This window comes from Perna viridis, chromosome 6 (genome assembly GCF_037379345.1).
Source record: "Perna viridis isolate PV_CMFRI_1.1 ecotype Kerala chromosome 6, ASM3737934v1, whole genome shotgun sequence".
In the NCBI taxonomy this organism is placed as follows: domain Eukaryota; kingdom Metazoa; phylum Mollusca; class Bivalvia; order Mytilida; family Mytilidae; genus Perna; species Perna viridis.
Genome location: NC_142450.1, coordinates 2,653,464 through 2,663,381, shown reverse-complemented (window position 1 = coordinate 2,663,381; position 9,918 = coordinate 2,653,464). Strand labels below are relative to the sequence as shown.

The window sequence follows — 9,918 nt, the reverse complement described above, 5'->3', positions numbered from 1 at the left end:
TCTTTTTCAAGTGAAAATTAATTGCGTTAATATATTGACATTGTCCGAATATGTTTTTATCATTAATCGGCAATAACAAGATTTTTCATTCCTATGTCATTATGGAGAAACCAAGTTTTAGTATTATATCTACGAGTTATTTACCTTTTGTTATTTTGAATGAACAATTTTTTTTATTATTATTGCAACAATAAAACATTTTTTTTAAAAAAGGCTAATAACACCCTGCCTGGCTTTAACATTGTCTTGTACTTCTTTTGTAAAAACAACCCGTTTTTTTTCCCAATCACTAAATTTCCGATTGTCCTCAAGGCTATTAAAAATTAAAACTGTATTCACAAATGTTCCATGAATGATATGTATCACCTTATACCCGATGTCACATCACCTGTAACGCACCGAATGTAAAGTTCACTCCATACAGGTGGAATTTAAATACTTCCATGTATAATCACATGTCGCACAAAAGTCCCATGTAATGCATATCTAAACAATGTGAAACTGTCATGTGCAGTGTAGTTGAGATTAGATATCAAAGTAATGGTAAGTTAGAATAATTTAAATAACATATTTAACCCCAAATTTACAATTTTGTAGGGGGTACACAAGTGTTATTTCTGCATTGTTCTGGTACAATGATGATTTGGGTTGTTAGCATTAGTTTCCGGTTATATGGAATGCGACAAACAACATCATTTTTAAAAAAGAGCTAAAAATAAACATGATATGTTATGTTCTCCTTGTTTTTGAATTCATCGCATGGAGAGGGGGGGGGCGAGGGTTGATGGAGGAGGATTGTATTCGACTCTATGAACGCCATCATAGGTATGAAATATATAATTGTATGCTTGCATTTTCAAATCTAAAAAAATAATTAGCTGAGACAGTTTTTATATTAATATGGGTGGTTGTTTTTCTGTTATATGTCTTCTGATATATAACTTAAAATGATTAACAAAGCTAAACGGGATGTCTGCGCAGTTTTGACTTTCACGTTCAATACATTAGTGTTACAGTTGAAGAATTGTATATATAAAACGCCAAATAAAACTTTCATATGCTTAACTCCATATATATATATATATATATATATATATATATATATATATATATATATATATATGACACAGAGATGATTTTTTGTTTTATTTTGTTTGCTACATCATACCCTTATCAACTTGAGAAATATCTGATGATTTCGCGCATGTATCTCAATTCATACACGCCTAAGAAACTACAATTACAACAAGCTGTAAAAATATTCATGGGTAATTTACAAGGATTCTCGCAAAGGCTTATGGCTACGTAACGTTTTTACAATACTTACGGTTTATCATAAGTTATTTTCGAGATAAAGTGGAATAGAAATTATCAATTGCCCATAGACATACTTGCAAGATGTGACAAATTATTAACTGATGCATATATTATATGCGGGTGCTTCTTGCCACTAACTTCGAGTAAGCGAACCAAAACGACTGGTAAAAACAATCCGTGTTTGTTAAAGAATTAGAGTTGAACTACTGTCGGATTTCTAAAACAAAAAAATGGTGTACAAATAGTGCATTAATTACATTACATACGTTCATTGTTAACGAGCAAGAAAGATTTGAATGAAAGTTGCATTATATAAATCTTACAGAATTAAGAAAAAATATTCGCCTTAATCTTTCTATTCATTCATTTTTGGAGAAATATATGATTTGAAAGAGAACCACGATATCATATCTTATTTATTAATGTTGATAAGGGTTGTAGAGCAATTTGATATCCCGAGAAAATCGTTGTCACTTCGAAGCGTAGCCGAGGATGACAATATTTCTTTCTCAGGTTAACAAACTCTCTCCCCCTTACGCTGTATGCTATTTACTTTGTTATACTGAATGTATGTTAATTGACTTTCTTTTTAAATTAAGCCCTAACAGTCAGTTTTGTGTGCTTGGTGATCATCTCTATTTTCTTCAATAATATTTTTTTATTTTCTTCCTTAATCTTTGCATTCGTAAGGAAAATATAAATGTGAACCCCTTTTTACCCACTCACAAACAGAAATGTCAATAAGTTTGTTTTGTTTGTTTTATTATTGTTTTGTTTGGTTTTGCTTTTGTTTTTTGTTTCTTTTTTAAGTTATCGTGTATGTAGTAATTTAATTCAACTGTCGTTCTGTTATTGTATGCCCTTACGAGGCAGCATTAAGAACAACAACAAAAAACAAAATCAAAAAACAAAAAACAAAAAAAGGTAAAAAATTCAGTGGATGGAAATTCCACAACAATGATATTAGTTCTCCTTTTAACACTTTGATTTCCGTTCTAACCCCAGTTACGTTTTAATTTGACAATACAATTCCAAATGTATCGGTACAGATTCATAGTAGAATACTTAAACAATTACTTCTGCTGGATTTCATTTAGTTATCAATGTTTTCGATATATCAATTATTGATAGGAAATGTGTGCATATTGATTCCTGTCAAAGATTGAACCGGTACCTAATATTTACCGGAAGCAGTTTAGCTTTTTACGAGAGGGTAATGGACACAAAGACTATCTTCCTATGAGAAATATTATAGATCAGAATATTACCGTCATATTCAAAATTTAGCGATATGACATAAAGGATAATAAAACTGATTGTCACATTTAGTCCTGATACGATAGGTTTTTATTGCTGAAAATAATCAGCTGTCAAAGCCTGTGGCCAAACCTTCCCACTAAGAAACATTTAATGAAAGAGTAATCAAGGGAACCAAGTATAAATAAATGTTTCCCCAAAGTTAATATATTTTGGTTCATTTTCACAAAGGTATTCATGTTAAATGTTTATAAACTTAACGATGAACTTAAAACAAATATTTAATTGACAAAGAAGGCACATATCTAATTTAATATTAAGTGATAGAGGACAAAGTCCTCATAATGGTAATCAATTCAAATTTAACCCTTGACCTTAGAAGCACTTACAGCCCAATTTCTGACAGAAGGTTAACCTGTGACACCAAGGGTAATATGGAGTAAAATCCTTTTCAACTTCGTATCTTTAGCCATAAAAACTGGTCTATCAACACATAACTCACCTCTTGAAGCTCTATAAAATCATGGAGAAAATAAGTCCCAGTTGATATGATACTTTTCACGAATATCAATATCTTTTTTCCCGTCGTCTTACAGTTCAAATATTTCTGTCTTATATTATCCATACAGTAGAAAAAGGAACAGACATGAACACGACTGCACTATCGTATTACCTTTATAAACATGATATAATACTTATTACGTAAATGCTTACAAACTGAAAGGTCTTCAATACGTCTAAACACACCTTCAAGTAAGCCCTTAAGAGATCCAACCAAAACTAATTTTATTTTTATTCCAGAGTCGAAAATAAACCCAAAATATTCCTATTAACTCTATTTCTAAATCTGAATCTGTATTAGGACCGCGCGTAGGTACTCCTTCCCTTAATTTTTACAATTTGTTTAGGATATTATCTTACATTAACATATCCTTTTTCGTTTCAGAACAACCAAGGTAGGATCATTTAGATGTTATAAAAAATGCGCATTTTGAGAAAAAAAAACGTAAATGCAACATAATAAATAGCGCATATTCTATTTATATTGTGGAAAATATTTTACAAGATTACCAAAAGGCCTTCCAAATGAGTAAACGCACCTTTAAGTAAGCTCTAAAAGACTCCAATTACAAAAAATATATATGTAATACGTAATGGAGCGATGGTACTTCTCCAAAAAACAAACTTATAGTAAAATTGCGACACGAAGACAGATTGATAACCAACCTTTCTTGATTGTGGTAAGGCACATGTCAGCAAAGGCAGAAGTACGTACGTATCGTTATGTGGGTTTTGTACAAATCTAAACCACATACGATTTTTACCCAGTATGTCATGTAAACGGCTATTACCATTAATGATTATCATGTGTTCAATTTACTCAGTATACAGTAAGACATTTTTTTTTATCAAAGTAGACCGCCATAATTGTCAACTACTTTAATAGTGAACTTCAAATGGAGTTAAAAAAATTCCTAGGAATAAGACAAGACAATTGAAGGTGGTGTTTCAAATTCAATACGACACAATTATTCAAGAACTACATTGTTGGCCGCAAATATGACGTGGACTGATACAGTGTGTACATGTAAAATTATCAGAATTATTCGATTTGTTTCAGATATATTGTAACATTAAAAACGTCAAACTGGGGTATTACCCAAATCATTGTATTTGTACCCAAATCAATGAGTTTTTCATTTAATCATTTACTTTGTCATTAAATGATTGGTTTTTTTTTCATCAAATTTTGAGTTTTTTTCCTAAAAATAATTAGTTCCAATGGAATATCTTAAAATAAAACTGTAAATTTATGTTTTCATTGCAATACTGTTATAGACATAAGTATTGTGATGTTACATGTATAACATACAACTACACCTATACCTGCGATTCGTATAGGGGCCATCGACCCAAAGAATTCAACGTCAATGACACGTTTATATTTACTGTCTTTTTTATTTAGCCTTGTGGTTTTTTTTTTGTCCTGCATTCTGTGTGTGTTGTTTTGTTTTCATTTTGTTTTTGTTTCTTTATTCTTTTTCCATTTGAGTTGTGTACGTTGTGAAAAGTCGAAAAAGTTCAATTCAGATAAACCTACAGTACATGTTGTAAAATATGCATATTGTGGATTACGAAAATACGAATAGAATTGAGGAACCATTTCAGTTCATTCAAAAAAAACGATGTATGAGCAATTATGGCATTATTCTGTTTTTGAAAATTTTCTAGATCAGAATAAAAGTGATGGTTGCCTTACATTTTTTCCCGATGTTATCTTTAATTTGATATTTTCAATCACATTGATACTTCACGTTAACAAAGTAATTATTAGTAATTTTGAGCGTTTGTATATGTTTTTAAGATTATTTGTGTAAAAGTTCATAAGTCTGTTTTTTCCTTGTTTCTGATGCCTTTTATTTTCAGTTTGATATGAAATTATAGTTTATAATGGTGTTTTCATTGTTCAGGGTGTACTTTCTTGTATCCTGATAGTGTTTGGTAACGTTTTTTTATCTATTCTGACGTATCTGATCTGTCCTTCTGTGTTGAAGCTTAGAAATGTAGTTGTACTGATATTGTAAAGAATTTCATAGGTGCCAAAACTACCCACGTAGGAAAGTATATCATTAGAAAAGAGATTAAAGACACATTGTTCATCCAGAATTTCTTTTGTTGACATGTGCATAAACCCTATCATTTGTTGAGAATGCCAATAGTATATCTTTTCATGTTCAAACTTCTTTCAATTCATGTTGATGTTCATATTCATAAGTTATGAAGTCAAAATATGGATAAGTATTTTGAAGTCATTACTTTCGGCTAAGTATACGATTACGATTTTTTTAAATAGACAACTAGGCTTTTTTTCGACTAAAAAACCACTTAGGAAATTTAGAATATAAAGAGGATATAGATCTAGATTTACACCTTTTGTACTTTTATACTCTCATCTTTTGTTTAATCGATGCATGTAAACAAAAGCTATGCTTGCTATTAACTGTAATTATTCATTTTTCAGTTTCAAGTAAAACGGTGCTGAAATTTGGAATTTTGAGTATCATTATAGTTCTGGTTGTAACTCAATATTTACATGGATTTTTCAATTATTTAAGACTATACAAACCTCAATATCTTATTGCGTGGTTTCGACATTGCGAAATTGTTAATTACAGTAATAAGGTTCTACCAATCAGCAACTGTGAATATGGTAATTGTTACACAACCGACGATCCATTACAAATAACCAAGAGTGATGTGCTTATGTTCTACCATAATGTTATGCCTGTAAATCCTCCTGCAAATGTATTATCATCTCAAAAGTGGGTGTTTGTTACATACGAAGCACCTAATAGCATCCAACGTGGATGGTTAAGTCAAAAATGGGAAAACAAATTTGATCTGACTATGTCATATCGAAACAGTTCAAACATATTTTCTCCTTATGGTGCGATGGTAACAAGAGAAAAATTACCAACAAAAAACTACTCGGAAATTTTTAGGAAAACAACAAACGATGTATTATGGATAGTAAGCCATTGTTTTACTGAATCAAAACGTGAACAATATGTCAAAGGAATGCAAAATGTTATCTCAGTCGACATTTTTGGATCATGCGGAAGAAATCTTCAATGTAAAGGTGAAGAAAAATGCAAACGACAGTATTCAAGCACTTACAAGTTTTATCTTGCATTTGAAAATGCTTTGTGTGATGACTATATGACAGAAAAGGTTTTTGATCTGTATAAAGATAATGTTGACATGATACCAGTGGTAAGAGGTGCTCCAAATAGTAAACTTTACCTTCCGAACGGCACTTATATATATTCGCCTGACTTTGAGTCAGCTGTTCATTTAGCGAAACACTTAAAGAATCTTGGCAGGGATGAAGAAAAATATATTTCTTATCTCCAAGAAAAAGACAAGTATATAAACCCTCACAAAAGTCAATTGATAAATCCAGGTTTATGTTACATTTGCAAACTGCTAAGAGAGACGTCTAAATACCAACATAGAAGTATACGGTTATCTAAAGTTGGCAAAAAGTGTATTTACAAACAAGAAAAATGCGCTTCTTTGTTTCATCTGTAAAAATCCTAGAAATGTCAATATGCGGGAAGTTTGTCATAGGCAGTTTATCTCATAGGGGGGATAGGAGGAGGTAAAAAGAACATACGGAATGGCTAAGAAAGTGAGAGATATTTCGTTTTAAAATCATGCCTCAACATCTTACCAGAATTGTCAGGGATTATCGTTCTTTAGCGAGAAACGGGATAGTAAAAGATTATATCTACAATGGTCTACCTGCTATTGTTAACCAATCAACAGAAACACAAGTTGTGTTGCTAACAATTATTAATTAATTAGAAAAATGTCATCATGTATCTAGGAATAAAAATGAGGTTACAATATAACGATAATAGGTATGGTGAATATGACAAAAAGACAGCAATCCCTACCAGAGGAAAATGTTAGCACAAGGCCTCCCATTTCAATGAACGACAAGGAAACCTCGCAGCACAGGACAGGCTGCAGATGGTCCCATAACATCATTATTCAAATATTTAATAAACTCTTATAAATCAACACCAGTTTATCAGTTTTCTTTCTTATTTTGTAAAACATACACTAACAGGTCATTTGAGTTAAGGTCATTAACATATGTTCGATAAAAACGTTTAAAAACAAAGAAAAAAAAGGTATGTTTGTTTATCTTTTGATATAAACCCTATTTAACACATACAATTTATTTAGAGTTTTGATAACCTTTTTGCCATTACACAAGATGTTCTTTCATACAAATGAACACTTACTTATCCGGATTCTGAGGGGGTTAACTTCAAAATTATGGACCAAAGAGTAATCAAGTGAATAAGAATTTGAGCAGAAATCCAAAGATAAAGACCAGACTGGGAAAACAGGCAAAGATACCACAGAACAAAAACAAATGAGTACTTGGACTAAACAAAAAACTGGAAGCATGGACCAGGTGCACCGGTAGGTACGGAAATGCTTAAAAAGGAGCTTTAAAATAATGACGAATTGTCTAGCGATCTAAGTAATTACTCGGATTTGTTTTTTCGTTTATATTCTTACTTGTAATATGAACACTTCATTCATATAGTTGTATAACAAAGCATATTCTACTGTGTATTGTTAATGGAGTATTACGAAACAATAAATCGAACAGTACTTGTATGGGAAAGCTTCATATTCTATGGTATATGGGGAAATGGGGAATGAGGAATGGGGTATGTGGAATGGGGGATGCGGAATTTGAATGGGGTGGATTGGGAAATTAGTTCTAAAATATTTATTTTATATGAAGAAAAACATTAAATTTAATTTAACATAACAGCTTAAATGTTGAAGAATTTAGAAACACAAAATTTAATTTAGTAATGTAAATATTTGATAAGAAATACACAATTGGGATTGTGTCGGAATGGGAATTTTTCTATGGAGAATGAAGAATTATCAATGGGGAATGGGAATGGGGACAATGGAAAATGGGGAATGGGGAGATGGGAAAAGCATCTTAATTTATAGTTTAATATATGGCGTCAGATTAATTGACGAACAAGTACTTCAATGAAACCGTAAATTCTAAACATTCTTCTGATTTTTTTTGTCGTGGAAATGCATGCACATGTCTTATATAATAGTATGGTACATATGTAACTAAAATAAAGTTTGAAGACAGTCAAGTTAAATTATCATGATGAAACATTTTAAGAACTTATAAATTCTCAATCAGGCCGTTTATTTGTACGCCCTTTCAATGGAATAAAATTAAATAAAAGGAAAATCGCCGATGAATTGTACTGTTTCTATGTAAATAGTTTATAAATTGTGTCAACAAGATACGAATCCTCTGTTATTAGATACCAAGTGTGTTGTTTGTTAACTTAACAAATCTTAACATTAGATAAAAATACATATCGGGAAAAAAATGCTTTTTTTAAGCTAAACATATCAAAATGCATCTAAGAAACAGTTTGGAAATAAAAAGGGATGCCATAAATAAGCTTTGAAATATCCAAAAACAATTCCAATGTAACATTGCAAATTTTGTCCACTTTGTTAAGTTTCAATAAGTTTTAAAAGTGTACTTTAGGTACTGCAGCAGAAAAAAAAATATTTAGTGATTCTTACCGTGCAGAACGAAAAATATCAGTATAAAAAATGGTTATTTGTTTTCCTTTCGTCATTTCATATTTATAACAATTAAATTAAATTTGAAATTGAATTGTTTATAGCATTTTATGAATTTGTTGATCATTCAAAATAACCATGCATCGAATATGGACAGAAAAACTGGTTCCGAATAAATTAACATTTAGAGTTATGGCCCTTTGACCGCTAATATCTAATGATTCCGTGTAAAAACAAAAGTATTTCCAATATCACACAAAAAAAAACTTCGTGCAGTTATGATATTAGTTAAACTTGAATAAAGGACATTTTTGTATTTTCGAAAATGAATGAAAATTGTGAACTGAATAAGAATCAATGATAATCTATCTGGCAATTTAGTCGTCCTTTCCATATGTTAATTTTTCCTTCCAAATATTTTGTCAACACAACTTCCTCTAAAACTTAATCGTGTTTTACTTGTACATGTTTAATCTCGTGAACTAAATACATTATTAACCGTTGAAATTTACGGGAATGATAGATATAAGATACTGATGTGCAAATAATTATTCATCTATGCCTATTAAGGGGGTAATACAACTTACATATTTTGAATTTCGAAGTTTGAAACTTTGTTCGCGTAACGCTGTGTTGATTGCTTGATAGATTTCCATGCACATTTGTTGATATACACTCATAATTATAATGAAGGTCATGACATTACAATTAGAGATAAAGGATTAAGGTAGTTAAAGTGAATCTAAAGCGGGAGGTTTTATATGTTTACGTTGTTGACAGAACTTCTTTTTTCAAGTGAAAATTAATTGCGTTAATATATTGACATTGTCCGAATATGTTTTTATCATTAAACGGCAATAACAAGATTTTTCATTCCTATGTCATTATGGAGAAACCAAGTTTTGGTATTATATCTACGAGTTATTTACCTTTTGTTATTTTGAATGAACATTTTTGTTTATTATTATTGCAACAATAAAACGTTTTTTAAAAAAGGCTAATAACACCCTGCCTGGCTTTAACATTGGCTCGTACTTCTTTTGTAAAAAAAACCCGTTTTTTTCCCCAATCACTAAATTTCCGATTGTCCTCAAGGCTATTATGAATTAAAACTGTATTCACTAATGTTCCATGAATGATATGTATCACCTTATACCCGATGTCACATCACCTGTAACGCACCGAATG

The 9,918-nt window shown here is 30.8% G+C and overlaps 1 protein-coding gene across 2 annotated transcripts; it reads left to right on the top strand.

Moving 5' to 3' along the window:
- The first annotated feature begins 405 nt into the window (after positions 1 to 405).
- LOC148613209 (4-galactosyl-N-acetylglucosaminide 3-alpha-L-fucosyltransferase FUT6-like) lies at positions 406 to 7,166 on the top strand. 2 transcript variants are annotated; one of them, XM_088586447.1, is made up of 2 exons: positions 406 to 543; positions 5,597 to 7,166. In XM_088586447.1, the coding sequence occupies exons 1-2, from the start codon at positions 507 to 509 to the stop codon at positions 6,664 to 6,666; spliced, it is 1,107 nt and encodes a 368-aa protein (XP_088442573.1). In that variant the 5' UTR covers positions 406 to 506; the 3' UTR covers positions 6,667 to 7,166. The 2 variants fall into 2 exon arrangements, with proteins under 2 accessions (XP_088442573.1, XP_088442574.1); XM_088586448.1 differs by lacking the exon at positions 406 to 543 and adding an exon at positions 780 to 825.
- Positions 7,167 to 9,918: the final 2,752 nt, after the last annotated feature.